A 17981-nucleotide genomic window follows, 5' to 3' on the forward strand; every position below is an offset into this window, starting at 1 on the left:
TAAATGGATGTTACTTCTTCTTCAAATCCTAGGACACTATGAGTATCCTCAAGTTCAGCTTTTCAGTTTAAAACTTTGTGACATTGTGTCTTTTAATTACTTTTTCAATTTGAACTTCAGGGATACATTGTCCTGAAGTTCAACTTTTCAATTCAAAATTTCAAGACACTATCCTTGCTGTTTATCTTAGTCTCAGGCTTTAGATACTGGTTACTGTTATTGCATATTATTCATCTTTTGGTTGTTATGCTTTTGTTACTATTACGGTTTCTACTGGAGTTACTAATTAATTGTCTTTTCTTATTTTTTATTTCCGTCTTTCTGAGCCGAGGGTCTATCAGAAACAGCCTCTCTGCCCTATCGGGGTAGGGATAAGATCTGTGTACACATTACCCTCTCCAGACCTCACTTTATGGGATTTTACTGGATAGTTGTTGTTATTGTTGTTGTTGTATGGTCTGAAGTTCAAATTGTGTAGTTCAAATTTCAAGCTTATATATGTTTGTTCTACTGGATAATTAAAGCCAATATTCCAAGTTTTCATTGTGACTGGAAGGTCAAGAACCATCTATATATTTTTAGTGAATTTAAACTACACCCATTGAGAAAGGTCTAGGTTTTTAGAATCTTGTATATTTTTTGTTCTTTGTGTTTCATCTTTGTTGTCTCGTCCATGAAATTTCCTTTCCGTTTTACCTATAGTGTTGCTGATCACTCTTAAAATATGGAAGGATATCTTTGCGTGTGATTCTTCGAAATTCATTGTTTAAGCTTGAATTCAAAATTTTGGGTTTTCAAAATTGAAATTTATTTTGAATGGATATTATTGGAATAGATTGGGTACACCTTTAAGAGTGTGAATCTCAATTTTTGGACGATTTGGTGGAGATTTTAGGTGGTTTGAATTGAAATTTGAGCGAAATTCGAAGTACACAGGATGAATATGGAAGAAGATGATATGTGTATCTCACATGTATCTCTATGTATCTTTTGCGTATCACTTGTATATCAAAAATATATTTCTTGTGTATCTCATGTATATCCATGTATACCTGTATGTGAGATACATATTTGATTCATATGTCGTAGAGAAATTTTTAAACTTGATTTCAACTATGAATTTCGACTCAAAACTAGTCTATCACCTCTAATCTTCCTTTGAGTCATGTATATGTTTTTAATGAATTTCAACTATACCCATTGAAAAATGTATCTCTTTGCTAAATTTTTTAGAATCTTGTATATTTTTTTTTCTTTGTGTTTTCTCTTTGCTATCTCATCCATGAAATTTCCTTCTCGTCTTGCATCTAGTGTTGTTGATCACGCTTAAAATATGGAAGGAGATCTTTGCGTGTGATTCTTCGAAATTCAATATTTAAACTTGAATTAAAAAATTTTGGTTTTCGAAATTAACTAATTTAGGGTGAATATTTTTGCAATAGATTGGGTACATCTTGAGGAGTGTGAATCTTAATTTTTTGACGATTTAGTGGAGATTTTAGGTGGTTTTAATTAAAATTTGAGCAAAATGCGAAGTACACAAGATGAACATGGAAGAAGATGATATGTGTATCTCCATGTATCTTTTATGTATCAAAAATATATCTCTCATGTATCTCCTGTATATCAATATATACATGTATGTGGGATACGTATTTGATTCATATGGCATAGAGAAATTTTTTAACTCGATTTCAACTATGAATTTCGATTCAAAACTAGTCCAAATCACTTCTAATCGTCCTTTGACTCATCTATATGTTTTTAATAAATTTCGACTATACCCATTGAAAAAAATCCTTTTTGCTTAAGTTTTTATAATCTTGTATATTTTTTTCTTTGTGTTTCATATTTCCTATCACATCATGAAATTTCCTTTCCATCTTGCATCTAGAGTTGTTGATCACGCTTAAAATATGGAAGGAGATCTTTGCGTGTGATTCTTGGAGAGAAAAAAAATCTTTATTTATCCAAGTTTTAAATTTTTGTATACGCTTGGCTAATTTTGGTAAGTATGTGATTAATGGCTAGAGATTGATAAGTTTAGACTTATTTTGAATATTTCCGTAAGATTCCCTAAGTTCTTTGGCATGAATTGTTATTTATAGTGGAAAAAGGTTTAAGTGATGTTGAGAAGAAAATATAGCAAAAGAGAAGAGCGAGAAAGAGAAGAAGAGAAGCGAGTTGTTCTTTTTCTATGTAACTAGCTAAGCTTTAAATAATTCACAACCCCTAACTAAAACGTAAAGGGATTTTTACCTTCCTATACACTATTTAAAATTTTATTACCCTCCCTACTCAAGTTTCAATTTAATTACATGGTCATATACAATTTACTTATTATATACAAATAAGTTTTAAATGAGTATCCCTTTATATTAAGAATTGAATAAGGAATATCAATTATTTCCTTATCCCTTCTCTCTCTCTCTCTCTCTACTCTCCTTCTCTATTTTTTCCCCCAATTTTTCTTTATTTGATGTTCTCTGTTTTTTTTATGTTTTCTTGTTGTTTAGAGTTTTAATGGAATTCATCAATGGATTTCAATCGTTTTAACTTAGCAATTTTATTTCATATTGCACAATTGGTGTTCAAATTGAAATTGACTCTTCACCATTGACAGACATTAAAAAGCTTTGAAATCGAATTTAGGTTTTCAAAAACCATTATTTGTTTGGAATGGGTGTTGTTGCAAACAATTAGAAATATTGTTTGGAGTTTATATTTCAATTTTGAGGGCGTCTTGGGAAAGATTAGACTTGATTTTGGTTGAATTAGAACAACAATACATGACATACAATATACTTACGAAATTGTAGTAAAGATGTATTATAATTGTATGTAAATTATATTCTGTTATAGTTATATTTTTTTTTATTTGAATGTTGTATGAAAGTTGAAAAATAGTTGTATAATGTATGGATCGTTGTATAAAATTCGTATTTAAGTCATCAATACTATCTTTTTACATAAAGTTATTGATTTATATCAAAATTATATTAATAGAGTAAGTTTTGATTGGAATTTTAGAGAGGAAAAAGCACACACCACAGACAAAATATATACAAATCAGATACAAAATATATACAAAAGACATATTGTATAAAATTTGTATTTAAGTTGTATGATATTGTAGTTGTATTTAACTGTGTAGAAATATTGTATGAAAGTTGGAGATAAGTTGTAAATAAGTTCTATAATATATAATATGTGTATATTCGTGTATGGGATATACATGGATATCAATTGAGATACATTTGAGATACATGTGTCGTAAAAATATTTTTCAACCAATTTCAGTTACGAATTTTGATTCAAACCAGTCCAAATCACTTTCAATTTTTCTCAACTTTTATATATAACTTTATCCAAGTATTTTTGATAAATTCCAGCCACATCCACTCAAAAACAACTAACAAATTTCAGATTTCAAAGTTGAAGTTGAATATTCTGAAATTTTTTAATTGAAACTTTGCAAATTTTAGTTTCCTTTCTCGACTTTACCAATAAAATTACTTTGAATGCTGAGACAATTGAAGAATCGACTTTAATGATTGAATCAATTTTTCCGTTTAAAATTTTGGGATGAAAATTCCTATCTTCTTTCAAGTTAATTGTTGCTAACCCAGTTGCTGTGTCGTAATCCTTGAATTTTTGTGATGAAAGCTGCTACTTAATTTGATTGCTAAATATTTTGGATGAAAACTTAACCAGCTGTTACGTAAAACAGTGTCTTCCAACTTCAACTGAACCGTTGCCTAATGGATAGTACTTTCATGGCAATAACAGGGACCGTTGGGAGCCGGGGCCAAATGACAAATCTTCTCATCCAACTAGACTGTTTCCATAATTAAATATAAGTTCGATCTAGAGAAGAGGGGAAAGAGGAGAGAAAAAAAGTAAAAGGGAATGTATATAATTTGTAAGTAATCCTTATTTAGGGCGAGTAATATACAAAATTAGAACAATTTTAATAATTAAGTTTCAAATATTGTATAGGAACGAAAATAATTTTGAGAAAAATACGTCTCAAAATAAGTTTATTTTAGAAGCTTGGACAAGCTTCAGAGGGAGATTTGTATCTATACCCGCTTTTTGGGTCACGTTTTAATTTGTGCCCGCTTTGCAAAAAAAATTGCAAACGTACCTACTTTTTCGCATAACTTCAGCATACGGGGCTGAAGTAGCAAAAACAATCACGCAAAACTTCAGCATTCTAATAGACGCCAAGTGTGCTGAAGTTTTTGTTTGTAATTGCTGAACTTAAGCATAGTAGCTGAAGTTTTGTTCTCTATTTGCTGAAGTTTTTGTTTGAAATTACTGATGTTTTTGTTTTTGTAACTGGTGAACTTCAGCTCTAGAGCTGAAGTTTTTGTTTTGTAATTGGCGAAGTTTTTGTTTTTGTAACTGGCGAGTTTTTGTTTTGTAACTGGCGATCTTCAGCTTTAGAGCTGAAGTTTTTGTTTTGTAGCTACCCACACGAAGTAACTTAAAGTTGTGGCTTTAATTTTATTTGCTGCTATTTGCTGAAGTACGACAGACAACTTTGAAACTTCTCTTCTTTATATACTTATCTCAAGCAGTCCAACAACATAGAATCGTTTCACACCAGTGGCTCAGAATCATCTCCAGTCCTCATTCCAATAGATTCTGCACAACAAGAGTTCATTTTTGTTAGTGCTAACAGTAGATATTCTTATTCTCTTCCCACTCAATTCATTTTCAACCACAAGGTGCATAAGATTCAAGTTGCAAAACCAAGATAGAACCTTTATAGCTGAGGGTGTCGACGAAAAGGAAAAAATGATTGAAAATTTATAGGATTCACCAGAGAAATAAGAAGCACATAGGGATGAACCTTACTTCTGGAAAAAGAAAAGATAAAACTTTAAGGAGGAGAAAGGGGGCTGAAGTTGTTTAAAAAATGAGTACAAGTTAAAACTTTTTAAAAAAATGGATATAGGTTAAATAGGGGCGACCAAATCGTGCAATTTTTACCTTAGTTACTTGCCTCGTCTAGATAAATAGCCTTTGTCCATTACTTCCACACAAAAAACAATAAATAATAATAAATAAATTTGTACCGCATCGTTTAAAATGTACAACTTATTTAATATTACTTCTAGTAGTTACTTTGACGCTCTCACGCCCTTGTTTTTTTTTCCCCCTTTAAAATGTCCGTGGTCGAGTTAAAACAAGCTACTCTTGTAATCTTCAAGCAACAAAGCACGTGAGAGAATGTCTATTATACAGACACCACGCAGACAGATCGTGACCAATGTTAGGAAGAGCTGTGAAAACAGATCACAGACGTAGAAACAACAAAGGGAAAATATAGAAAAAAAGACATGAACAGGAGTTCTGAAACGTTTCACATTTCCCAAAAATCTTGCTTGAATAAACTAGTGAAAATTCGTATACAATAGCTTTTCACAACTGCAATAAAGGCTCAATGTAGAACTTACTAATCAATGGTGATCTCTCTAACCATGTCTACTTGTAAAATCGCCTACGTGCAAGGAGCAGAAAGAAGAAATTCGACATCTTGATATAAAATTCAACTACGTACTATTGTTCAGCAGCTGCTGCAATTGGTTGAAGGGCTTTCATGGGGTTCAAGATGACTCCATCAATGAGCCCATAGTCTTTAGCTTCCTTTGCACTCATGAAAAAATCACGATCGGTATCTTGGTTGATCTTCTCAAGGCTTTGACCAGTATGGTAGGCAAGGTACCCATTCAGATTTGCTTTGTGATGCAACATCTCATTAGCCTGGAAATCAGTACAAGCATTAGTTTAGGTGCAAGTGTTCCATCATATGCTAAGCTAAACAAGGCATTTATTTGCATGTGTGATCCATGTACCATCAAAATATAGGATTTGACATTAGAATATCTCAAGTTGCTTGCTCATTGATGAGAAGCTGAAACAAGTTTATTGCACCAGAGTGCGAGAACAAAATGAGATGAGCCTTGATCAACTTGCACCCACAAGCTGGAAACTTAAGCTTCCAATGGGATTGAATGGCAAAATCCACAAAGCTTGGGTTCATAAACTTTATGGAATCATTTCAGCACCAAAAGTTGTCCATGTTATCAGCTGTTCGAACATTTTCAAAATGAATTAAATACTCAAAACTTCCGTCCATTTTCTATCGTCAATTGTTATACATGAATTTACCTTTTGTTAGTATATGGTACAGATTACATTGTTAAAAGGATCTTTTGCAATAAAATTTTGAGAACGACCATTTTCAAGTCTAAAAGGCAAGTTATAAGACACAATAATGGAATTAACGCCCTCCTAATAATCCAGAATAAAAGTTCAATACTCAAGCAAACAAATACTTTAGGGGAAGAATTTGGGATTCACGAATGGAAACACATGAATCGTGAAAGTTGGTGCGGACCATAGCTTAAGCACTAAAAGCTTGAGCTTTGCCTACTGAGTTAATACTATCCATAGCTTCTTTATGTCATAGCTTCACCATTGTATAGCTAACAATACAGTAATAGCATATTGTCCATGAATTTGCTCAACATGGTTAACAGAGCATTAGAAAAAGCTATTGATTTTGATCCTGAAAACAATATTGTAATGTAATAGCTTCACATATATAGCATTATAACTAGCCCAAGTATCTATTTTTTCCATAGTCTTGAGTTTTCCACACCCCACCCCCCCTCTCTTACTGCTTATTGGTTTCCCAATGGCCAATCAGTAATTTTGCGTACTCATTTAAGTACCTTCGTTGTGTCGACATGGGTGTTGAGGAATCACTGAACTTCGTTAGATATTAGATGACTAAAATTGTAGATAAAATTAACTCTCTGGAGATTCGAACTCGTCAGTCACATAAGTGCACTCCACAATTTTTCTGAAGATGTCGTGAAGTTCCAAATTAGGAAACTGATATTGCATGTTATTTGGAAAAGAGGAAGTATGAAAAAGAGAGAGAAACAGAGGGGAATTTTTTTTTTCCATTTAGAGGACGGAGAGAAGTCAGACCCAAGACCTTATAACCAAATATGTCTCAGAAACGTTGTGTTCTAGAGGCAACATTCTGAAACAGGATAGTGTTGAATGAGAGAGTATGTTTACCTGAATGTCTATATCAGTTTGCCCACCTTGTGCACCACCAAGAGGTTGGTGAATCATTATCCTCGAGTTTGGCAGGCTATATCTCTTACCTTCATGAGAAAATAATGTCACGAGTTCAGAACACAGTGATACTCAGCATGAAAAAAGACTCTTTATCCATGAATGAGAAATTCAATTTACCTTTGGTGCCAGCGCTAAGAAGAAAAGCCCCCATACTGCAAAGTTGATAAACTAATTAAGACAACTTTTTTTAAGCTCTAAAACTAATTAAGACAATTGTGATGGTATTAACAGCAACATTTCTGCAACATGGAAAATTTCAACTAGCAGTTATTCGTAGAAAGTAGAAACTAATTTAAAGTCTCAACTTTAAATACTCAATCAATCTAACTGATTCCAAGTGCATTTGCTACAAACTTGTAATATAAACTTAGTGTCATGCAACTTCCATAAGGCCATCCTTGTTTACAAATAAGATGCAGTGGTGAGTGGACTCAATGAAAAATGAACATTATCAAGCACTACATGTGCTCCCTGATACCCAAGCCCAACTCTTGAATTCTTCCTATCACATTTCTTGACTAGCGTCCCAAAGTTCACATTGTCCCAAGGTATTAGTACTTACTTTTAACGTCATTTATGGTCAGAAAGAAAAATTTTAAGCACAGATGCAGCTATTTGAACTTCTACTCTCTGATTGCTGGCATCAGAGGAAGGAGAAGCTGGCATATATGATGAGTAAATAGCCTAATATTCAGTTCTAGCCATTGCCATTCGCCCCACTTCTTTTTTACCCAGCCCTTCATCCTCTCCCATCAGAATACGTCCAAAACAACCAGCAAATTGCACCAATTTACCCATCTGTGCTTCCACTTTTTATGCTAGTTAGTGTTTAAATAGGGATGGCAACGGGACGACGTGTGTTCAAACAAATATTTTTAAAATCGAAAACTGGGTGGGGCAGGTTGCGGTTGAAACAAATTGCTGAAATTTCACCTCACCGCTGACATGTCTGGGCTATGGGAAGATCCATTTGAGAGAACTCTTACATTTGAGAAAACAATCTTTTTACAGCTTTTAAGTTTTATATTCTCAACCATTTGAGAATTTTTCTTGGCTTTGGTGAAATAACCGTTGATTTTTGTTACTTTACTTAATTTATTTTTAAAATTTTCTTTTCACCTGTAAGCCTAAATATCTCTATGATTTACGCCCTCCGTTTCAATTTATGTGAACTTATTTGACCGGGCACGGAGTTTAAGAAAAATGAGAAGACTTTTGAACTTGTGGTTTAAAATGAGGCACATATGTTTTGTATGACTATAAATCATTGCATAAAGGTAAATTATTTTCAAATATGAAAAGGGGTCATTCTTTTTGGCACGGACTAAAAAGGAAATAAGTTCACATAAATTGAAACAAAGGAAGTATCGAATAAGAGTCTAGATTTGGTACTTCAAATTTTGCCTTCAACCTAAACTACTTTAAACTTAGGGTGTGTTTGGTATGTAGGAAAATGTTCTCCATGGAAAATAAGTGGTTTTCTTACTTATTTTCTGGTGTTTGATAAGTTAGCAGAAAATATTGTTGGAAAATATATAATCTAGGCAAACATTATGGGAGACTAAGTGGGTGAAGTGGGGGGAGTGGAGCGGTGGGGATCTAGGTCCAGGGTCAAGGTCGAGAGTAAGGGTCTAGGTCAGGTCGGGGTAAGGATCGGCGATGAGGTTCGGGGTTTAGGGACGAGGTTCGAAATTGATAATGAGGGTCGGGTACAAGGTTCGTGGTTCGGGGTTCCGGGTCAGGGTTCGAGGTCAGAATCAGTAATGGAAGTCGGGGTCGAGGTCGGGATTGTTGATGGGGGGGTCAGGGTTGGGGTTCAAGGTCAGGATTTGGGGTCTGGGTTCAAGTTTAAAGTCGGGGTTTGGGATCAGGATGGGGGGTACGACGACCTTGCTTTCTTACCCCAAACATCGACCCCCGACACTGATATCAATCCCCAACACTGATCCCGACAGACCCTAACCTCGAACCTTGATCCCGACTTTGACCACTGATCCCGACCCCAATCCCTGCCCCTCATCCCAACCGCAACCCTAAATCTTTAATTCGACACTCGACCCCGACCCTCAATCCCGATCCTGACTCTAACCTCGGATTCGACTCTAAAGCTGACCCTAACCCCAACCTCCAATCTCGTTCCCAACCCCAATCCCGAATTGAAACTCGACCCAGAACCTTGATCCCCAGCATTAACCCCGACCCGGACCCCAACCCCTTGACCTTTAGGTTTAGGTTACGAGTCTTGAGGTCCGAGGCGAGCAAGGGAGGGGTGATGAGAGTTGAGGAAGATTGAAAGAGAGTTTTGAAAAACATTTTCTCTCCTCTAGATAGGGAAGTCATTTTCCTCCAATTGGAGGAAAATGAGTTCATAAGGAAAATATTTTTCAAAACGTTAAAGTCAACCAAACATGGAAAAATTAGAAAATATTTTCTGGAAAATGTTTTCCTTCATTACCAACACACCCTTAGTCATTACATATCACCTGTTAAGTTAGTTGATTGCATGTGAGACTTTATATTATGTGATGAATTATGATTAAATTATTTTGGAGATGTATAAGTTTATATATCATATTTAAGTAATAGAGCTAAATTTGACAAAATACCATGATCATATTTAACCATTGAAACAGCGGTACTATGTCCATTGGTACTCTTTAACTTTGACTAGCAGCAGCAAAGAAGGGTGAGAGGTAATACATAAAGGGAGTGTAACATTGGGTTTGAGAGTTGATTCCAATTTTACCACAAGATTCTGGCATTGGTCAAGGATACTAAATTCAGGTGCAATACCAAAAACTAAAGGATAATAAGGGAGAATATGTTTATGTTAAGCATCGTAAGCAATAGGGAAGGAAACAATCATATTCTAAAAAAAGATGTTACAAAAGTAAAGCAAATCAACTCAGCACCTCGCAGCGAGTCCAACACAAACGGTGGAGACATCAGGCCGAATATGACGCATGGTATCAAAAATGGCCATTCCTGATATAATAAAATATGGATGAAACTTGGTGAATCATGAAATAAAACAGCACGTTAAAATGGTGCCATAGTCCAACTGAATGCGACATAAGCTAGAAGTTAGAACAGTTACAGAAGTAGATAATAACAAACGAGTTTGATTGGAACACTTGAAAGTACCTGCTGTAACTGACCCTCCTGGAGAGTTGACATACATGACAATATCCTGTTTAGTAGATTAGGGAGGTCAAAAGTTGGTTTAGGGGAAATATAGAAGCAATAATAAAAGGAAAACAAAAGGATATTATGCAGACGTTTAGTAATAAAAACAGTGCAAAAATAAAATCTTACTAAGGATGCTCCTACAGACAAGTTACACAATTACTTGTTGTAACGATGCAAAGCTGCACGGTAAAAGTCAGAGAATCTCAGCATGCTAATTGTAATAGAAGGTCGCTTTACTCTTTTGTTCCTTATTATTACAAGGCAAGCTTTTTATCCCATTTGAGACGGAGCTGATCAAGGGTAAATCCTTGTAAGGCATAATGAAAGAGCTTCAAGTATACAAAAGATGCAGACCAAGAGAAAGAGGAGAAAGTGGAAATTCCACATCATCCCCTTAAATTTGTTCATTCATTGGCTACATATACAACTAGGGCTTTAGTAGGCTAGATCCATACTATATGTGGCATGTCATTCCGAGTATTCCAGGTCGGAAGCTACAAGGACTCCAGAATTTGTCCAAGCAATGAAGCAGTAGACAGAACATATGTGGTCAACGAAATCACAAAAGGATTAAACTGACAGAGAGCATTAATATCCATAAAGAAGGAATGCTTCGAGCAGAATCTCATTCAGATATATTCCACAACATCCGATACTTAAACTAAGACTATCCAATGTAAGAGGAGGGGGATATAAAGATACGATCCAAAATATACCTTTGTTGGATCAACAGCGTCAAGATAGAGAAGCTGAGCAACTATAATATTTGCCATATCGTCATCAACTGCCCCACCACATCGTATGATCCTCTAAGATTCAACAACGCAACGAACTAAATTTTAGCAAGTACAATTTTCTTATAGGGGAATAAAATTTAGCAAGTACATCATACTTTGCAGTCAAAACTGAAGAAATAATAAGAAAAAAGAATCCATACATATTGGAAGAGCTGGCTGATCACACTCATAAACCGCTCTTGCACCATTGGAGGTGGTCCTTGACCTTGGGCATAAGCAGGAAAATAGGGCGATGATGGAACTTGCAAGTCATCTCTGCAAATGTTAAAGAAATAACTTATTTCTATGATACACTTGAGAACTATAGCACAATTAAGTCATTAATATCAGATTCTTAACAATTATCAGATTCAAAAGTCAACAGGACTGATTTTTTTCCCTCGCCATCTATGGAATATAGGCTCTTCATTTTCCTAGACATAAATGGGTATGTACAACCAGATGTTAAAAGAAAAAATCTATGATTCCTGAATCAGAAAAACCTGCTAAGACTTTAAGCATATCCATGTCAGATTTTTATCTGAAATTGTTAAAGATATTCGAAAGACAATATAACACATCCTCTCTTAAAATTTCAGTCAGAAATTGGCTTAAGAGAATCATTTTCTTTTATTAAAAATTTTGCTAGTTTAGGTTCTTCATGAAAAACAAATGAATAGTCAAATACTAGTATGTTAGGATCGAGAACGGGGATTGTGCGGAATCAAGAAATACAGCATTATAAAAATGACAACAATAAAGATAATAAGGAGACCAAAAATTTAATGTGGTTCAGTCAATGTGACCTACGTCCACAAGCGGAAAGAAGCAAATTTACTATACCAACAAGAGTATAAAAGTAGAGTAAACATTGTAACTAATCCCCGGAGGTGAATTTAGAGGGGAAATTATGAGGCACATGAACCCATGGTCTTTCCGAAAAAATAGATAGTTTATGTACATATTTTCTAAAATTGGTATAATATTAACTGTTGGCACACATGCTTCAACAAGGTTGAATGATGCATTTGGTTGAAGATTGAGTATTTACCAAGAGGAATAGGGATCAATTCCCGCTTAATACATTATTTCCTCCTTTTTTAAGTAGTGCGCCCATGTACTAAAAATCCCAAATCCGCCTCTGCTAATCCCAAATACTCCAAGAGAATAACCTCAAAAAAACACTCACAAAGAAATCCCGCAAGTGTTTCCCTAAAACAACTCTCTCCCAGAATACTCTTTATCACATAAAAAGACACTCTTAAAGTATTTCTTGCTCTCTTAATTGGTATGTCAAAATAAGAAGAATTGATCTCCTTTTATAAGAGTAAAATTAAACTCGGGTTCCAAGTTGTATAAAAACAAAAGGAAAGAAATGTCCAAATAATTTCTCCACCACATGAACCATTCTTTGGCTCCCAGCAATATTGTCAGCAAAGAAAATTCCATAAGGCACATGCCTAATGCTAAGAATAGGATGGCCAACGATGTCACTTCTATAAAAGCCAAAAGATGGCCACATTTGACGTTACAAATTTTCACCTTGGCCTAATTCTGGCTAATATTGTAAATTTGCTCCAACCTCTTCGCAAAAACTCTTACAGACTAGATCATTCTTCATAAAAGTCAATCAAGTTCAAGCAGCTTGCCAACAGGAAGAGGCTTCATGAACATATTAGCAGAGTCGTCTCTAGTGTTTATCTTCTTAATAGAGACTTTTCCTTCGGCAATACCAAAGAGATTGAAGAGCCATCCAAAAGAATCATTTGGCGAAGGTCTTGGAGAGACTCAGTGTGAAAGATGTTAAGCCAGTGAATACCTCTTTTGCTGCTCATTTGAAGTTGTCAGCTACTTAGTCACCGCAATCAGACGAAGATGAGAGGCATATGGCACAAATACCTTATTCCATTGTACGCAATGGTTGTACACGTTCAGACATTTCACAAGCAGTAAGTATGGTAAGCTAATATATGGCTTGTCCTAAAAAAAAATGCATGGTTGTGAAATGGATTTTCAAATACTTTTGAGGTACTTCAAATACATTTTTGGAGTTTGGGTCAAATACTAACACTCTGCTTGGTTTTGTAAACTTAGAGTATGCACGTGATCTTGACAAAAGAAGATCACTAATAGGCTACGTATTATACATTATTGGTTGTGCTATCAATTGGAAAGTGAGAATACATCATCTAGTAGCTTTATCTACAACCTAAGCAAAATATATGGTAGCGACCAAGGCAACAAAAGAATAACGGGTCATATTTGCCGAATTCAGTTTACATCAGGGTGGCATTATAATTTTATGTGACAATAAAAGTATCATTCACTTGACAAAAGATCACATGTATTATGAGAGGACGAAGTATATTGATATGAGGTATCATTTCATCTGGGAAACCATTGCTGAAGAAAGAGTTATTGTTCAGAAGATCAACACTAGAGACATTATTGTTGACATGTTCACGAAGCCTCTTCTAGTGTGCTTGCACTTGATTGACATTTATGTAGAATGATTTGGCCAATAAGGATAGCTGCAGAGAGTGTGGAGCAAATTTATTATATCACCAAAACTAGGGTAATGCGGAAATTTCTAATGTGGATATCTTTTGGCGTAACAGATAAGACAATATGATATTGCTTGTAATCCTATTTCTTGGAAATAGGCATGTGCCAATTGGAATATCCTTGGATGAGAATATTGCTTGGAGCTAGGAATGCTTCATGTGGTGGAGAAATTTTTTGAACATTTCTCTTTTTTAACACAACTTGGAGTCCAAGTTTTGCTCCTATAAAAGGAGAGCAATTCTTCTTATTTTAACACACCAAGCAAGAAACACTTTACGAGTATCTTATTTCGTGAGAAAGTTATTTTAGGAAACACGTGTGAATTTCTTTGTGAGTTTTTCGAGGAGGTTATTCTCTCGAAGTATTTGGAATTAATTGGAGTATTTACTCTAATTTTGTTCTCTCCTTTGTACTCTTATTGGTATAGTAAAGCAATTCATCTTCACTTGTGGACATAGGTCACATTGAGCAAGCTCATCTCCCTTGTAGACATTGGTCACACTAATGGAACAACGTTAATTCTATGTCTCCTTATTAATTTATTATTTTTATTTTTATAAAGATGTTTTGCTTAATTCTGCATTATCCGGTTCCGATCCTAACATAGTACTTAATAACTTCTTAAATGAGAGACAGAGAGCAGGCAAGCAGGCCTATGTTCTTCAGTATATCTTATCTTGATTCAACCCAAAAAAGGGTCATACACCAAGATTCCCCATTTTCTTCCCTTATTTACCTTGCCCATCAATAAAACAAACCATTATAAGAATAACCGAAAATTAGTGGTGGAAATTAACCAAATTATTTCCAACAAACTATACGAATAAAAGGAAAATAGGGGGAACCTTATAGACCAAATCCCAGTTGGTGAAGTAATTCCAGAATCCCAGTTGGCTCCAGAGTACACGGCCTTCACTGTACTCTTTCCCCGATTCTTCACCTTTAAATTCCTGGGCAAAATCAATAAAGCAAAACCATTAGAGAAAGTGTTGTCGTTATTCACATTTATATAAGTAAGCATATACGACTTCAGCTAAGTACCTGAACTGAAGGGTCTTAAAGGAGAGGGTATTAGGGTAAGCTTCACGAATAGTAGAGGAGTCAGAGGAGAAGTTGAATTTAGAGATAGAGGAAGTCGTGGCCACGCACGAATGGGCCATTTTTTCTTGGATTTTTAGAGAGAGAAAGAGGGTATATTTGCCAAGTTCAGAGGAAGGAAAGGATAGGTCTTTGAGCAGGAGGCTTTACCGGTTAACAACACCGGAGGTGCTCTGTTTTGCTCAAACGGGAATTTAGAGAAAGTTTGAGCATATTGTTCCACCCAAAAATAGTTTAGTTAAATTTATATGTTTTTAATGAGGTTACTACCAATTCGAATTAAAGTTTAGTTGAATGAATCATAAAGTTAAGCTAAATGAGCAATAAATAAGACAATGAAAATAAATAAGCAAAAGAAAAAATAATCTTATTGAGCTTCATAATGGTCCACAATGTTTGTAAATTAAAATCCACAATGCTTGTAAAGTACAAAGAGATTGAATGCCTAGCCTAACCGGAATATAACAGTTTTGAATAATGAATAAGTTAAGAGAAAATTAAGTGAGTCCCAAGTAAAAGGCGGTGGAAATATTTGTAGCCTAAGTCTAACGTTCACATACTCATCTCACTTCTGGGCATAGCTCTAAGTGGTTAATAACTGTCAAGATACTCGCCGGTTATGGGAGGAATATCAGGTGTCGTAGATATGAATGGATCCTTAATATATCGGGGATGGTTGAGGACCAAGTCAAATCCCGAGCTATTACTTTACTGATGGATCTCCAGAACCGTCTTTGAGGCGCCACCAGGACATGGCTCCCGTCTCCCCGAGAAGAAGTTACCGAATCAAAGACACTTCCAGCGGGATAGAGTTTCGGTACCATTTTATTCCCGAGATAAACATATTCCAAGCAATATCATGTCTTCATGCAATCTATCCATGTGTCAACGCTAGATTTTACCAATACAGATACCCCCCCCCCCCTATTTTTTAGATAATTCTCAAGAAATGTGCGGAAGAGTATGATCTTTAGCGTGTCACAAAAGAATTTTTGGCAGGATTTATGATGCAATCGTCATTATTTATGAATCTAAAAAGACATCTAGCCAGTTTCATTTAAAGTCTCGAACACATGGGGGTGTTAATGGGTTATGACACCGCAACGGTTACCAAGGTCATGATGACCACACCTATAAGAACTCTCTTTTTCCTTTGTCCATACTACCTTTTAATTGAACTTCGTTTCTAAAATTCTTCAAACTCTATATTGTATTTCTTAAGAAACCTCTGACTTCTTTACTTCTTATTTTTCCTCAAATTCCCATCACAACTTTTGATGGCTTTTCCAAATGCTTCAGCTAATGTTCACGGAATAACCTCCACCAATGATGTTGTTATTGTTGCTCCTCTCCCTGCGACCACCGCCGCCATAGAGAATATGATGGTGGAAGAATTATCTATTTTTACTAGAAGAATCAGGGGTAGAAAATCCCCCACGATGGTGGGAGAGGGATCATTGGCCTCTGCCAACAAAAGCGAAGAGGTTCCGACCACCACATCCTGACGGTAAAGGTGACATCCCATGTTAGGAAGGACAGAGCTACCAAAGCTTTAGGTGGGGGCAAGAAGGAACAGAACGAATCGATAACTTCGGAGATTCTTTTGAATATGATCCATCTTATTGGCCATGTTGGCTACATGAGCACTACTCCAGAAAAGGCAATTAAAACCTTTCCGCTAGCTTTACAAGAGAAGCATTTTTCTAGTCCTGAGAGATTGTGCCTATGAAGGTAAGGTTCAAGATTTCCTCCTTAAAGCGGGTAGTCACCTACCGGAAAGGCTTCTTGTTCGTGTTCACCTACCCGTTCACCCTTGGATTTAAGCCGTCCATTGATCTGGTAATCAAGGACCTTTTGTAACGACCCGGACGATTATTTTGAGTATTTTCATCCAGTTCGGTGATTTGAGGCCTTGAGTAGATTCATATGATGTATTATGACTTGTGTCTATGGTCAATTTTGATTTTTGAGTACTTCAGAATTAATTTAGAAGAATGACTATCAATTTGGAAGCTTTATGTTGGAAGAGTAGACCAAGTTTGATTTTTGTATATATGACCTTGGATCGGAGTTTTGATGGTTCTGTTAGGTCTGGATGGTGATTTTAGACTTGGGCGTATGCTTGGATTTGCATTTGGATATTTCTAGAAGGTTTTGGCTCTATTCGACAAAAGTTGGTAATTTGAAGGTTTGGAGAGTTCATAGGTTTGACCGGGAGATGTTCGATGTTATCTTTTTGGATTATTATTTCGAGAGTTGGAATAGGTTCGTTATATCATTTGGAACTTATGTGCAAAATTTGAGTTGATTCCGAGTTGTTTAGACATGTTCGACGTAAGTGAGAAATTTAGAAATTTGAAATAGTTCATTAAGCTTGAATTGAGGTTTGATTCGTGGTTTTGATGTTACTTTGTGTGATTTAAAGCCTCGAGTATGTCTGTGTTATGTTTTAGGACTTGTTGGCATGGTTGGACTGGGTCCCGGGGCCCTCGGGTGTGTTTCTGATCGATTTCATATTTTTGTGGACTATGGTGCATTGCTGAAGAATTTTTGGTTCTGGTATTCCCACATCTGCAGAGGTTTGGCCGCATCTGCAGGCTCGTGGTTGCAGAAGCCAATAATGTTGGAGGTTGTTGTCTATAGATGCAGAATTCTGGTCGCATCTGCGGGATCGCAAGAGCGAGAAGACAGGCGGGGGAGCTAAATGCAGAAACAGAATTTGGCTTGGACCTACGATGGCGCAGAAGAGGAAGGATGTCCGTAGGTGCAAGAGGTCAGATTTTTTTAGTGGTATCCACAGAAGCGGGATTTTTATCGTAGAAGCGGATGTTGGATCGCATATGTGAAAGTGCTTGGCAGAAGCTTTATATTCCGAGGATTGGGTTATTTTATCACATTTTGAGTTTGAGAGCTTGGATTTGGGTGATATTGGAGGGGATTATCACCATATGGATTGGAGATAAGTACTTTTAACTTGGATTTGATTATTATACATGACTCCATATTAAATTTTGGCATTTGAATAATTAATCTAAAAAGAGAAATTGGGGAGTTTTGTCAAAACTTTTCTAAAATGAATAATTGGGTTTTGAACATCTATTTAGAGTCGGATTTAGGTGAAAATAGTATAATTGGACTTGTATTAGAATGGGTTGTCAGAATTTATGAGTTTTGTCAGGTTTCGAGGTG

General features: G+C 35.6%; 1 protein-coding gene across 2 annotated transcripts; it reads right to left on the bottom strand.

Annotated features, from left to right (window-relative positions):
• Nucleotides 1-4485: 4485 nt before the first annotated feature.
• LOC107777151 (ATP-dependent Clp protease proteolytic subunit 5, chloroplastic) lies at nucleotides 4486-15614 on the bottom strand. 2 transcript variants are annotated; one of them, XM_016597139.2, is made up of 10 exons: nucleotides 14736-15614; nucleotides 14540-14644; nucleotides 11291-11405; nucleotides 11070-11162; nucleotides 10309-10354; nucleotides 10077-10149; nucleotides 7282-7316; nucleotides 7102-7190; nucleotides 5570-5772; nucleotides 4486-4650 (listed from the first exon to the last, which is right to left on the bottom strand). In XM_016597139.2, coding segments are annotated over exons 1-10 (879 nt in total). In that variant the 5' UTR covers nucleotides 14855-15614; the 3' UTR covers nucleotides 4486-4649. The 2 variants fall into 2 exon arrangements, with proteins under 2 accessions (XP_016452625.1, XP_016452624.1); XM_016597138.2 differs by lacking the exon at nucleotides 4486-4650 and having other exon boundaries at nucleotides 5363-5772.
• Nucleotides 15615-17981: the final 2367 nt, after the last annotated feature.

Source organism: Nicotiana tabacum, chromosome 5 (genome assembly GCF_000715075.1).
Source record: "Nicotiana tabacum cultivar K326 chromosome 5, ASM71507v2, whole genome shotgun sequence".
Lineage (NCBI taxonomy): Eukaryota > Viridiplantae > Streptophyta > Magnoliopsida > Solanales > Solanaceae > Nicotiana > Nicotiana tabacum.

What these genes read in the sequence shown, in the direction of transcription:
- LOC107777151 (XM_016597139.2), bottom strand. Translation starts at nt 14,854, where the DNA reads ATGGCCCATTCGTGCGTGGCCACGACTTCCTCTATCTCTAAATTCAAC. An exon ending in TCAGCCAGCTCTTCCAATAT is followed by an intron (nt 11,163 to 11,290) that starts GTATGGATTCTT and finishes GTTGAATCTTAG; the next exon opens with AGGATCATACGATGTGGTGG. An exon ending in ACGCTGTTGATCCAACAAAG is followed by an intron (nt 10,355 to 11,069) that starts GTATATTTTGGA and finishes TCTACTAAACAG; the next exon opens with GATATTGTCATGTATGTCAA.